General features: G+C 53.7%; 1 protein-coding gene across 1 annotated transcript in view; it reads right to left on the reverse strand.

Annotated features, from left to right (window-relative positions):
- Window positions 1-15,101, reverse strand: part of LOC133357580 (zonadhesin-like) — a 92,394-nt gene that overhangs the window by 22,271 nt on the left and 55,022 nt on the right. The window contains exons 30-35 of the mRNA XM_061575568.1: window positions 11,713-11,877; window positions 10,864-10,991; window positions 8,414-8,679; window positions 7,340-7,548; window positions 3,973-4,114; window positions 156-403 (exon numbers count right to left, since the gene is read on the reverse strand). Coding sequence (XP_061431552.1) covers window positions 156-403; window positions 3,973-4,114; window positions 7,340-7,548; window positions 8,414-8,679; window positions 10,864-10,991; window positions 11,713-11,877 — 1,158 coding nt within the window. The remainder of the gene's footprint in view (window positions 1-155; window positions 404-3,972; window positions 4,115-7,339; window positions 7,549-8,413; window positions 8,680-10,863; window positions 10,992-11,712; window positions 11,878-15,101) is intronic.

Raw genomic sequence — 15,101 nt, forward strand, 5'->3', positions numbered from 1 at the left:
CCCCTCCCTCCTCCTCCTCCCCCACCCCCTCCTCGTCCCCATCCTCCCTTCTTCTCCTCCCCATCCTCCCTTCTTCTCCCCACCCCCCTCCTCCCCACCCACCCCCCTTCTCCTCCCCCTCCTCACCTCCCCTCCTCCTCCCCCCTCCTCGTCACCTGGAAGTCGTTCCTCTTGGTGAAGCGGACCTCGTGTCCCAGCACGAAGACGCGCACCTCGGCCAGGTACGACACCGCCTGGTTCCCGCGCCGCTCGTTGCGCCCGTGCACGCGCACCGGCGCCAGGCCCCCGTCGTCCCCGCCGCAACTCTGCGCCAGCACGTACGTCTCCTCGCCCATGAAGTGGTAGAGGCGCCCGTCGAACGACTGGTAGTGGGGGTCTCCGGAGACTGTGCACGTCCCGTAGCCTGGGCCACGCGCGCACGCACGGAGCAGCGTGCAGGGGTCGCTTTTTTACCACTAGTTTCGTGGAGCCTGTCTCCGCAAGGCAAAAGTTTTCTATGAATATAATAATTAACCTGATATGATATTTTTTTACAATTTGTATCTACGATCCAAACAGTTGTATTTTTCCGCGAAAAAATACAATTTGACTTGATTCAACTTGTTATATTTAAAGACTTCCCCATCGGAAACCGCTCAATGTTAAGATTCCATGTTTTTTTTAGAAAGAACTCAAATTAATGGGGAGGTGTATCAAGAGCCGGCACTTCGTGCTCGAGTGCCGTGGTCCACGCAGGAGCGGGCTAAACCCGCCGCCCACTGCGTCGGGAGCGGCTCTTCTCTTCATTGTTGAACCACCTCGTTCGTTGTTTTTTCCCCTGTGTTTGTACAGTTTTTTATTATTTCATTTAGCTTGAATGCATTGGGGAGCGATATTAATCAGTGAATCGGTGCATTGCTACATGCACGGAAGCTACCATACCTCGGAGGGTTGTGAAGAACTCAACACATTCGTCAATAACAAAAACAACAAAGAAAGACCTAGAAGAGCACCTGAGAACAACAAACTTTGACTCAAAGCGACATGAACATCTGGCCATCCCATCAGATATCCCACCCATTGAACCCCCGGAACATCAAATTGAGACCAGCCCTCCGACATGGAAAGAGGTGGAAAACACAGTTCGAAGGGCAAGAACAGCATCAGCCCCGGGGCCAAATGGAGTCCCGTACAAAGTGTATAAGAACGCACCAGACGTCCTGAGTTTCCTCTGGAGGCTTATGAGAACAGCTTGGCAAAAGAAGATAATACCCAAAGTGTGGCGTAGGGCAGGCGGGGTCCTGATCCCTAAGGAGAAGGATGCAGTGAACATCAGCCAATTCCGCCCAATCTCCTTACTGAATGTCGAGGGTAAAATCTTCTTTAGGATCATTGCCCAGAGGATGGCCGAGTACCTGCAAAGGAATGCGTACGTCGATACATCTGTACAGAAGGCAGGAATATCAGGGTTCTCTGGCTGCTTGGAACATTCCAGCATGATCTGGCACCAGATCCAAATGGCCAAGGTGGAGAAAAGGGACCTCCATGTAGTCTTCCTCGACCTCGCCAATGCATTTGGCTCTGTGCCCCATGAACTCCTGTGGTCTGCCTTCAGATTTTTCCACATACCGGACACCATCACAACCCTGGTGAAGTCGTACTTTCAGGATCTGCAGTTCTGCTTCACCACCTCAGAGTTCACCACCTCATGGCAATGCCTGAATGTAGGTATAATGGCGGGATGTACCATTTCTCCATTGGCATTCATAATGGCAATGGAGGTTATCATCAGATCCTCAAAATGGGTTGCTGGTGGACAGCGAGTCAGAGCCTACATGGACGACATTACAACATTGACCACCACTGTCCCATGCACCAGGAGACTGCTCAGAAAACTCGAGGAGAACATCAGCTGGGCCCGTATGAAGATTAAACCATCCAAGTCACGCAGCATCTCGATTGTGAAGGGAGTACTCTGTGACCTGAAATTCTTCATCGGAGATGACCAAATCCCAACAGTGTCTGAGCAGCCGGTAAAAAGCCTTGGGAGGTGGTATGATGCAAGCCTGAAGGACAAAGACCAGGTGCAACAGCTGCGCAAAGACATCAGTAGTAGCCTACAGTCCATCGACAACACCCAGCTACCTGGAAAGTTAAAGGCCTGGTGTCTGCAGTTTGGTCTCCTACCCCGGGTGTTGTGGCCCCTAGCAGTGTATGAGGTTCCAATCTCAACAGTGGAGAAGATGGAAAGAGGAGCCACGAGCTACTTAAAGAAGTGGCTCGGAGTTCCACGATGCCTTACCACCATAGGCCTCTATGGAGATGGTGTCCTCAAGCTGCCCCTCACCAGTCTAACCGAGGAATTCAAGTGTGCAAAAACCAGGCTCCAGATGACACTGAATGAATCTCGAGACCCAGTGGTGAGCAACAACGCGCCGACCTTGGCAACTGGGCGCAAATGGAGGCCAGGAAAAGCAGTCCAGGAGGCAACAGCAGCCCTCAGACATGCTGACATTGTGGGTCATGTTCAGCAAGGGAGAGGAGGCCTTGAGCTAACTAGCCGTGCTGCTTAGAGTAAGGCCACTGCACCAGAGCGGCGGAAGATGGTAGTGCAGGAAGTACGCCATCAGGAGGAGGCTGCAAGGTGGGCCAAGGCAGTCTCTCTTGCCAAACAAGGACAGTGGACTCGATGGGACAGTGTGGAGAAGAGGAAGATCAGCTGGAAGGATCTGTGGGCCACGGAAGCGAGGCAGTTGAGCTTCTCCATCAGAGCAACATATGACATCCTTCCAACACCAGTTAATCTTCACCAATGGTATGGTGAAGATCCGGACTGTGCCCTCTGTTCCATGCCAGCCAACCTCAGGCACATTCTCACAGGGTGTAAAACAAGCCTCACCCAAGGACGCTACACTTGGCGTCACAACCAAGTCCTTAAAAACCTTGCGTCCGCCCTGGAGGACAAGCGAGCTGCCACCAACTCCCTACCACCCCCAGCAGCATCACACCCCTTACGGACGACCTTTGTCCGCGAAGGGGCTAAACCACCGAAGAGCGGCTCTACACCAATAGAGCGAGACCAGCTGCGCTTGGCCCGCGACTGGAAAATGCTAGCTGACATTGGCCGGCAACTTGTGTTTCCTCCGGAGATCGCAACCACCACCCTAAGACCTGACGTGGTGCTCTGGTCCCGTTCGCTCAAGAAGGTCTTCATCATTGAGCTCACAGTACCCTGGGAGGACTCAGTAGATGAGGCTTATGAGCGAAAACATCTGCGCTATGCCGATCTAGCTGCCGAAGCACGGCATCATGGCTGGAACACAGAAGTCCGACCAGTGGAGGTGGGCTGCAGAGGTTTTGTGGCAACATCTACAACCAGACTGCTTAGAGACCTGGGAATTAAGGGCCAGAGCCAGCGTTCGGCAATCAAAGCTGTATCGGAGGCGGCAGAAGGCAGCAGTCAGTGGCTCTGGATGAAGAGGAAAGACCCCAGCTGGGCCCCAAAGTGAGAGGGCCAGGAGGTATGCAGTCAACAATGCTTGACTCAGGGAGGAGGACGCCCCTGCCATGCATAGTCCCATGGGATGTTGGCTACCAACAACAAGGCAACTCCTATGACTAATTGGGAATGGGACGCAAGCGTAGGATTGATCACCCTGTCGCTGGCCGCCTTTGGGGAGGGTGTATAGTATGAAAGGCCGAAACACCCTAGGAACCAAAGCGTCACTACTGACGATGCGCTCCCCAAATTTCACCAGGCTCACTGTTCATGAACTCTTGGAAGTGCCTGCACAAAGGATAGTAACATCTCATCCTGTGTTCTTTGGAATCCCTGGCCATTGTATAGAAGGCATTAATTCATTCATTCATTCCACGTGATTGCGCATTCATGAATCTGCTCCGTAGCGTAAACGGTCGTCCGTAAAAACCCAGGCACGTCGCAGCGCCATTGTATTGTACCGCAAACGAACGAGCGCCCCGCTGCAGACTCACCGATCGGTTTGCAGATGTAATTCCCATCCTTGAGCTCGCAGGTTTCGCCCATGGTGCAGCCGTGCGTAGAGCACCGCACCGCGCCCAACGCCTCGCACGTGCAGCTCGCGCCGCAGTCGTCCGTGAGCCACGACTCCCCGAACTGTGGTGCACAGAGACCACGGCTTAGCCCACACTCACCACTCAGCTCACACTCACCACTCACTCAGCTCCCACTCGCACTCACTCAGCTCACACTCACCACTCACTCAGCTCCCACTCGCACTCACTCAGCTCACACTCACCACTCACTCAGCTCACACTCGCCACTCACTCAGCCCACACTCACCACTCACTCAGCTCACACTCACCACTCACTCAGCTCACACTCACCACTCACTCAGCTCCCACTCGCCACTCACTCAGCCCACACTCACCACTCACTCAGCTCCCACTCGCACTCACTCAGCTCACACTCACCACTCACTCAGCTCACACTCGCACTCACTCAGCTCACACTCACCACTCACTCAGCTCACACTCGCCACTCACTCAGCTCACACTCACCACTCACTCAGCTCACAGTCGCCACTCACTCAGCCCACACTCACCACTCACTCAGCTCCCACTCGCCACTCACTCAGCCCACACTCGCCACTCACTCAGCTCACACTCGCACTCACTCAGCTCCCACTCGCCACTCACTCAGCTCACACTTGCCACTCACTCAGCTCACACTCGCCACTCACTCAGCTCACTCACCACTCACTCAGCTCACACTCGCACTCACTCGGCTCACACTTGCAACTCACTCAGCTCACACTCGCCACTCACTCAACCCACACTTGCCACTCACTCAGCTCACACTCGCCACTCACTCAGCTCACACTCACCACTCACTCAGCTCACACTCACCACTCACTCAGCCCACACTCGCCACACACTCAACCCACACTCGCCACGCACTCAACCCACACTCACCACTCACTCAACCCACACTCGCCACTCACTCAGCTCACACTCGCCATTCACTCAGCTAACACTCGCCACTCACTCAGCTCACACTCGCCACTCACTCAGCTCACACTCGCCACTCACTCAGCTCACACTCGCCACTCACTCAGCTCACACTCGCACTCACTCAGCTCACACTCACCACTCACTCAGCTCACACTCGCCACTCACTCAGCCCACACTCACCACTCACTCAGCTCCCACTCGCCACTCACTCAGCCCACACTCGCCACTCACTCAGCCCACACTCGCACTCACTCAGCTCCCACTCGCCACTCACTCAGCTCACACTTGCCACTCACTCAGCTCACACTCGCCACTCACTCAGCTCACTCACCACTCACTCAGCTCACACTCGCACTCACTCGGCTCACACTTGCAACTCACTCAGCTCACACTCGCCACTCACTCAACCCACACTCGCCACTCACTCAGCTCACAATCACCACTCACTCAGCCCACACTCGCCACTCACTCAGCTCACACTCGCCACTCACTCAGCCCACACTCGCCACGCACTCAACCCACACTCACCACTCACTCAGCCCACACTCGCCACTCACTCAGCTCACTCACCACTCACTCAGCTCACACTCGCACTCACTCGGCTCACACTCGCCACTCACTCAGCTCACACTCGCCACTCACTCAGCCCACACTCGCCACTCACTCAGCTCACAATCACCACTCACTCAGCCCACACTCGCCACTCACTCAGCTCACACTCGCCACTCACTCAGCTCACACTCGCCACTCACTCAGCCCACACTCGCCACGCACTCAACCCACACTCACCACTCACTCAGCCCACACTCGCCACTCACTCAGCTCACACTCGCCACTCACTCAGCCCACACTCGCCACTCACTCAGCTCACACTCACCACTCACTCAGCCCACACTCGCCACTCACTCAGCTCACACTCACCACTCACTCAGCTCACACTCGCACTCACTCAGCTCACACTCGCCACTCACTCAGCTCACACTCGCCACTCACTCAGCTCAACTCACTCACTCGCTCACACTTGCCACTCACTCAACCCACACTCGCCACTCACTCAGCTCACACTCGCCACTCACTCAGCTCACACTCGCCACTCACTCAACCCACACTCGCCACTCACTCAGCTCACACTCGCCACTCACTCAGCTCACACTCGCACTCACTCAGCCCACACTCGCCACGCACTCAGCTCACACTCACCACTCACTCAGCCCACACTCGCCACTCACTCAGCCCACACTCACCACTCATTCAGCTCACACTCGCCACTCACTCAGCCCACACTCGCCACTCACTCAGCTCACACTCGCCACTCACTCAGCCCACACTCGCCACTCACTCAGCCCACACTTACCACTCACTCAGCTCACACTCACCACTCACTCAGCCCACACTCGCCACTCACTCAGCTCACACTCACCACTCACTCAGCTCACACTCGCACTCACTCAGCTCACACTCGCCACTCACTCAGCTCACACTCGCCACTCACTCAGCTCACACTCGCCACTCACTCAGCTCACACTTGCCACTCACTCAACCCACACTCGCCACTCACTCAGCTCACACTCGCCACTCACTCAGCTCACACTCGCCACTCACTCAACCCACACTCGCCACTCACTCAGCTCACACTCGCCACTCACTCAGCTCACACTCGCACTCACTCAGCCCACACTCGCCACGCACTCAGCTCACACTCACCACTCACTCAGCCCACACTCGCCACTCACTCAGCCCACACTCACCACTCATTCAGCTCACACTCGCCACTCACTCAACCCACACTCGCCACTCACTCAGCCCACACTCACCACTCACTCAGCCCACACTCGCCACTCACTCAGCTCACACTCGCCACTCACTCAGCCCACACTCGCCACTCACTCAGCTCACACTCGCCACTCACTCAGCCCACACTCACCACTCACTCAGCCCACACTTACCACTCACTCAGCCCACACTCACCACTCACTCAGCTCACACTCGCACTCACTCAGCTCACACTCGCCACTCACTCAGCTCACACTCGCCACTCACTCAGCCCACACTCACCATGGTCGATCTACTGCTAGACAAAGGCCTCACCAAGCCACCAACCACTTCTCTCATGACAACAACAATAATAATAATGATCACAGTTTATAACCCCGGGCTTTCCGCTCATTGGAGGACACTGTCTTCAAATGAGCCTGCTTGAAACAGCCCCATGATCCACAGCATGGGTGCCCTCCTCTGCAAAACGCTGGCCAGCTGCGTTCACGGTAGTGTCTTCCCAACAAGTCGGGACGTGCGGAGTGGACTATGTGGACTGCGTGGATCACGTGGACCACGTGGATCACGCGGACCGAGCAGCCTCACTACGCACCGAGTGGTAGTTGTTTTCGTCGTCCCGGCAGCCGCAGGCTTCCAGCGACACGCAGAGATCGTCACTAAGCACAAAGCCCTGGTCGCAGACGCAGCCCTCGGAGCACCGAGCCGCGCTCTGGCAGCCGGCTACGGCGTCGATATCCGAGCAAGTGGCCGGGCAGGGCGAGGCACACTGCGTGTAGTGGGTGTTCGGCGGGCACGACGGCGCTGTGAGACGAAGGGACAGAACCTCCGATTAGCACGTTCGGGAAACGTACGGTGCGAAAGAAGTTCAAAGCGCATCAGATATCTCCAGGATAAATAAAGATTCCGATTTACGACTTAACACCCTACTCATTAGATCCTGAACGCAACTATTTGGCAAGATATCGGGCACATACATTCACCAAACAACGAACCACACACTCTCGCCCTTTAGATTTTAACTCGCGACCTTCCGATTGCGAGCCGCTCTCTCTACCGCTGAGCCGCTCGGTTCACCGTACATACGTGGAATCATGCACTCGCCACAAGCTAAACTAAACTATTTAACTATTATACTCTTTGGTTCTTTTGGTAAAGTCACGTAGATAGGAACATATTTAATAGATCACGACGTTTCAATCGCAACAACAAGCAATCGTCTTCAGGTGAGAGATAGAAGCATGCCGTTGTGACGAGGCATTATATAGATCCGAGAGGGGGGATGGAGGGGAGGCCGTAATGGGCGAGAGGGTGGGGGTGAAATTCAATATACTTCACTTTTTTATTTTACCAGGGAAGGTCCATTGAGCTGTATAGCCATTCTTTCAGAAGCGACCTGGCACCACAAATGATAGCTCAACGAAGTGGCTTATCATGTAGAAATGTATACCGGCAGCTCAATACTCTAAACGCGTAATATTGATTCTAACTGTGCTGGGGAAAAACCAGAGGATCTAGAGAAAAATTCAGGCAACCACGGGGAGAGAGAGACAGATGCCAACTCCAAATATACAGCAGGCATCGTCAGGGGTCGGGATCGAACCCACGAACTCCTTCATACCAGGCGAGGCTGTTAACACCTCCTAAACCATGAATCACACAGACTCACGGCAGAAGGTTTCGTTGCGCCACAGGACGTCGATGTTCTCGGCGCGGCAGGCCTCCGCGTAGGCCTGCAGGATGTGGCACAGCGTGCTCTCCATGCCGCCGTACTGACACACGTCGAAGACGCACGACTGGAAGAAGATGGCCGGATCGACGACGTCGTGGCAGCTGGCAAAGGGTCCAGAGGAGGAGACGATGATTTTGCACATCCTCCCGTAGAGTTCCTCGTCGGCTGCATCGCATCCGTCAGGAGTTGCGGCCGGCTGGCACCTGCGATGGGAGGATTGAAAATCCACAAAGAGGCGATGCTACAGGTCAATTGGACAGGCGTTGGTTGTACAGTGTGACCGCCTTGGCGGATTCTGATATCACCGTGCCGCGTACAATGCACACTCACACAACCGTCAAGTCATGGCGAAGCTTTGGAGCCAGCGGGCAGATTGAAAAAGGGCTGTAAATTATTTCATATTTTTTCAAACGATCTTCCTAACAAGGTCCATGTCTAGTTACTATGAATTTTCAACGCACGCCTCTGATCTCATCTATAGCTCCCTGTGAGTTGAGACAAGGAAAATGACCCACGGGATTTAATCCTGGTTGCAAAGATGCTTTTTTGTGTTTGGTTTCTTGTCCTTCACCGCACGAGAGAACAGCCCGCGGAAGGGACTAGCATAGAACTACTTTTGAGATCCCTTCAAGATGACCTTAGATTAATTATCATAGCTGGAATTGAGAAAAAATTACGTGACATCAGATTTAACGTGAGGTTTTTTCATGCCGTTATTGGCGACTGGGTTGAGACACTCAAAGTGGAATTCAAACCCGGAACTCAGAAGTTCCCAACTCGGCGATGTGACCCTTGGGTCAACAGACCACCTGAGTTAACCTGGGAGAATCTCGGGACAAGTTCTGAAACGAATCGCTGACATTAGCCGTGGCAAACATAGAATGGCTAGCGAAGTTGAATATTCCTGATGTGGTCTGTATTTTAGCAGGGATGGCTACGTACGGCACGAAAGAAGTTCAACAAAGATCAGGTTTTAGCTGGGCAAAAACCCCGGGGCCGGCTCCAGGACACGCTGGTGGGACTACATCGCTCGGCTGGCCTGGGAACGCCTGCGAATTCCCCAGGAAGAGCTAGTCTGTGTATAGTAGTGTAAAGTCTATAGTAGTGTTTAGTGCAGTAGTGTAGTGTATAGCAGTGTAGTAGTGTATAGAAGTGTATAGTGTAGTGTATAGTAGTGCAGTAAATAGTAGTGTAGTAGTGTATAGTTTTTAGTAGTGGAAACTAGAGTTTATCGCCAGAACGAACAAACCATCTCCATGGATGCTCTCCAGAAAGAGGGGCCTGCTAAATCACGCCAGCCTACATTCCACTCCTACAGATGACTAGCGTTCTCATAACGAGATCCAACGAAAAAATTGCCTCATTAACTGACGCTATTCAAAGAGAGGCCTAAACAAGGATGTCCTTATAACAACAGAAACACCCCCATCTCTATGAAGGACATTCCGGTGGTTAAACAGAGCCATCTGTTTAAACCTGGCACTACTCAGCTTCTATATGATCAGTGGCGCTGCCAGAACGGATACTGCAGGTGGCTAGGAGATGTTAACTACCTCGCAATGTATGTAGGAGGTCATCAGTTCGATCCCAACCCCAAAGCTTGTATATTTGGACTTTGCGGTGTCTCTCCCCCAGTGGTTGTGTGGATTTATCTCCACGTCCTCTGGTTTTTCCCTCCATATTTAGACACAACATCACGCGTTCAGAGTTATTTGGCTGCTGATAGAAATTTCCACAATGATGATGACGATAAGCTACTTCGTTGAGCTATCATTTGTGATGGCCCAGATTGTTTCTGAAAAAGAGATACGTAGCTCCGTGGAGACCTTACCTGGTAAAATAAAAATTAAATAATAATCGCACTTAGCTTTTATTGGATCTATTGCGAAGTGTGGTCCTGGAAAATAACTTTTCTTGATGTGCCTGCTCATATTGGGCTCATCTGCCCACGGGTGTTGCTGCTGTTCACCAAACGTAGCCCCAATGATCAGTTTTATCGTTTGGATTACAGATTGACATTTTTAATAAACGGAATCAATTTTGCTTTAATTCCATTCTAAAAATGACAGGCATTGAAGAAGCCGCCACTGCATCATTTTCCAGCCCAGGTTGCTCAGCTGTAGAGCGAGCGGCTTGCAATCAGAAGGGTCGTGGGTTAAATCAGCCCATCATCCGTTCGGGTCATTAAAATAAATTCTGCTTGGTGGGGAAGTCAAGAGTAGCAGCCCTATGGATAGATAGACTCGTCCCCGCCACAATAAATGGGTAACTTTCGGAGCCGAGAAACAGGAGGTCGCCACCTCGATGCTCACTCGGAGCGCGAAGTCGCTCTCGACAATCGTCCGTGCAACGAGGCCACAATTCTGCACCCCCCGGCTCCCTCTCACCCGGCGTCCGTGTCGCCCACTGCCCTCCAGCTGTCGCCGAGCAGCGCGGTGCTGGGCGCCGGTTCCCCGTTGGGCATCAGGTCGTCGTCGTCGAGATTCCCGTTGTAATTGCCGCACATGCCACAGACCTGCGGGGAGAAAAAGGGCTCAGGTCAAGAAGTCGCAGCTCAGGTTCACGCCGCGGTGCGTCTAGTTCGTTGACCTTCCCCCCCCCGTCCCCCGGCGGCGCCTCCGATTAGCACGGTTGGCTACGTACGGGGGTGCGAAAGAAGTTCAACGTACATCTCCTCCAATAGATTTCCAGTTGATTATCGATTATCCGGCGGCTTCGGTGGGAGTGCTGGATTTTTAACAACGCTGGATAATCACTACATGATTGTTACTTAAAATAGCGTATTAATTCCGCATTTTTGTAAGACATGTTATTGGTTGTTTTTCTTTGTGTTTTAAATTTGTTTACGGTGTGAAATTGGCATAAACAAACGTACAAATATTAAAAAATAAATATGCAACTTTAAAAAGTTACCGTATTTAATATACCGTGATTACCGCTCCAATCTCGAAGACTCTGCATGGGGTTATGTAAATATACGTGCAGTGTTTTCATTATTTAAGTTGTATGTAGTGTATAATGTACTGTATATAATATTTAACACTGAAAAAAAACCACGGTGCCGATCGCCGGACTGGTTACAGCCTTTGCAACGGTTTTGCCGGTTTCCCCGGATCAGCCCGGGACTGCCGGATAATGTTGGAAGCCGGATAATCGATGACCAACTGTACACCTGTACTGAATGTGTGAGTGGGTGGCGGATTTGTAAACAGTGAAGCACAGGCGTTGCCCAGCACCTTGCGGGAGTAAGTGCTCGGTATGGAAATCGCAAGGTGATGAACGCCGTCAAATTTGACCTCCAGCCCAAAGTCCGTCACGACGAGCACGTAGCTCCCTTGCATGCCGATCTGCACCCCGGGCACCGCACCAATGATCGGGGTCTTGGTTCGCTTCCCGTTGATCTAGAAAAGAGGCGAGAAAAACCCCCAGCGGCGTGACTCGTGTTCCAGCGCGGAGTGCAATGTCACAGCGAAGGTCATTAAAATACACGAACGTGTCTGCAATCGTCGGTGTCATTACATTTCTGCGAGATGCAATTTTCTTTTTTTCTGGTTTTTGTACCTGTGAATGTGGATTGGTGGCTTTGGGCTTTGCTGAAGTGAAGCGAACAATTATCACGTCTATCTATGTGGACCTTTTTGGCAGTATCAATACATTATGAAAAAGATAACAGGTTTTACCCTTTGATGGCAATAAAACAGGAGCTGTGTTAAGATACAAGGCATCAAGTCTGCATTAACCACACATTCGTGTAGCAAAACACGCAAATAAACATGTTTGTTTGCATCGGAACGCGCGAGCGGCTCAGCGTAGATTTTATTCTACTCACCGCAGAGAACCGTAGCGACACGACCGCACTCTACGATATCTGGCACCAAACTGTGTCACAGGCCCTCCCGCGTGGCCTTGTGGGGATGGGGGGGAGCCTCGGTTACATCTTTTCCTTCTGACTACGTTCCGATGACGTACGCGTATGCCACCGGAACGGAATCAGAAGGCGGAGCGGATGGCGTACGCGTACGTCAGGGTTAAGATTAGCTACTGTCCACGCTGGTCTCTTTCTCTCTCCCATTGGTTTCCCCGTCTCCCCTCGGCACCGTTCCTGTTGCCCGTCGTTCTCATTCAGAATGCCTCAGCCAGCAGTGCATCGACCCCCGCCTAGAGAGGGGTGACCGCGGAAGGTGACGTCGCTGAGCTACCGCCGAGGGCCGCCTTTCATCCCGCACGAGGGCGCGAACAGTTTAGAACGATTGTCCCTCGGCTGTGAGAGGTGGGGGTGGGTTAGAGAAACGTGAACCATCCCCCCCTGGTCCCCCACCGCGTGTGTGGTCCCCACCCGGGTGGGGCCGGTGAGCACCCCCCCCCATAATCACGAAGGCCTTGCCGTGCCCAACTCGGGGCCACTGCTGCTGCTGCTCACGGAATGTTTGTCTCCACCACCCGCACCACCCCCATCACTGACTACGTTCCGGCGCTTCTGTACTGGGCTCGCGTTGAGTTGTAATACATTTGTAATAAAGGACTCGACCACGAAGTCTGGCTTGGTGTCCTTTATTCGGTTCTTCCTCGTAACCCACACGGCTGTCCTTCTATAAGACTTCTATACCGACACTGATACTGCTGTTAACCCCGTCACGCCAACAGTTCCTCTGTTGGTCTCCCGTTGTTCTCGTAGCCTTGCTGGCTGTTACCCTCACGCAGCCCCCACTGGCTGCTCTCCTGCAGTTTCTCCTCTCGTCGTTCTCGCAGCCTCTCTCTCCTCTCGTCGCTCTCGTAGCCTCTCCCACACACACAGCCTCGCCGGCTGTGTTCACTGCAGCTCCTCGACCGCCTTCTCTCCAGCAGCCCCACCGCTGTCTTCTCTCGCAGCTCCGCTGGCTGCTCCCTTAGCTGGCCACCGCTGGCCGCCCGTGCCACTCCTCCTGGCTTCGCCCAACGTGGCCTTACTCTGGTCCAGTCTCACTCTCTCTCCCCTCCTCTTCCGGTCTCATCTCTTAAGAACCTTAACCTTGCTCCCACGTCACCTAACTCCACCTCTCCGTGACGTCACATCCGGGAGGTCGCCCGCGCCCGCATTACACCACCCTCCCCCGTGGAGAAAAACCCAGCCGACCTCGGCTGAACAACACCAACAGTAATGCGGGCGAAACCGACCCTGACACACCAAAGGACACCAAGCATGCAATATAACAGTAGGAACAATCAACACAACATAATAATCAAGTAACGTAGCAGAAGCAGGCAATAAATACACAGTAAGAGCAATAATGCAACGGAACAATCAACGAAACACAAGGGATTTAGAACGTGTGCGGGTCGCCGGCCCGTCCCGGACGGTCGGCGGCCCACCCGCGGAACGGGAACGTAATGGAGTTTGAGGAGCGACAGGGTGAAATCCCCCTGTCGCTGTTGGAAGTCCACCAACGTCCCGTGTCCCTGAAGGATCAGTCTCGGGCGTGTCCCGCGGATGTGTCTGCAGCGGGGTCGGAAGGGCTGCAGGGCTCGAAGTTCCCGCAGATCTGGCAGGCACCCTCCGAGCAGGGCGCCTCGTCCCCTCTGGTGTCAAGGCCGGCCTGCCTGGAACAGGTATGACAGGCGCTCTAGCAAGATCAATGGACGCAGGCGGGGGAGAGTCGGCAGCAACAGACCCCGGCAAGGCAACATTGGGAGATGAAGCATCATGTAGGGGAGCAACATACGGTTTCAAGCGCGACGTGTGAACAAACCAGCGGCGAGAACCAATCTGAACACGCGCCGACTGAGGGTTAGGAACCTCAATGAGGCGGACGGGCCCTTGCCAAGGTTTGTGAAATTTGGGAGAGGTACCCGGCCGCACCTGCGGGCAATGGAGCCAGGCCAGGTCCCCAACCTTCCAGGGGCATTCCCCCTTGGAACGCCGTGCATACCTCTCATTCCGGGCTTGAGCTTTGGCCGTAGCCACACGGGCACTCTCCCGCGCCTCCGAGACCCGGCGAACAGTGTCCCGAATGTAATCAGGAAGTGGTTTACAAGGTCCCCTTACACCGGTTCCCATCTGCACATCCATCGGCGGCACGTTTTCCCGACCATACATAAGGTAAAACGGCGAATAACCCGTAGCCGCATGAGGAGTCATCCTGTACGCCGAAAGCACCCCCGGGATGTGCAGGTCCCAATCCGATTGTTGCTCACTCACCGTATGGCACAGCATGGCAGACAATGTCCGGTTTAGCCGCTCAACCATACCATCCGTTTGCGGATGGTATGGGGATGTCCGGACCTTCTTAGTCCCTAGGCCCGCACACACTTCCGCCAATAATTTAGATGAGAAATTTCGGCCCTGGTCCGTGAGGAATATCTCCGGCGCACCCTTGTCCATAAAGTATCCGAACAAAAAGGCGTCGGTAATGGCCGCGGCCGATTGGTCGGGCAACGGCCAGGCCATCGGCCAACGGGAGAGGTACTCAACCCCGACCAGCAAATATTTATTACCCCTCGCCGATGGTGGGAAAGGTCCCAAAATGTCCAGTGCCACCAATTCATTAACCCGAGACACCTGAATTGACTGTAAGGGCGGCACATAAGGATGTTTAGGTGGCTTACGCCGGGCACAGTCAGGGCACGCGCGGACGTGCCCCACGACATC

Source organism: Lethenteron reissneri, chromosome 58, assembly GCF_015708825.2.
Source record: "Lethenteron reissneri isolate LAM-NWPU_2019-01 chromosome 58, ASM1570882v1, whole genome shotgun sequence".
Taxonomy (NCBI): Eukaryota; Metazoa; Chordata; class Hyperoartia; order Petromyzontiformes; family Petromyzontidae; genus Lethenteron; species Lethenteron reissneri.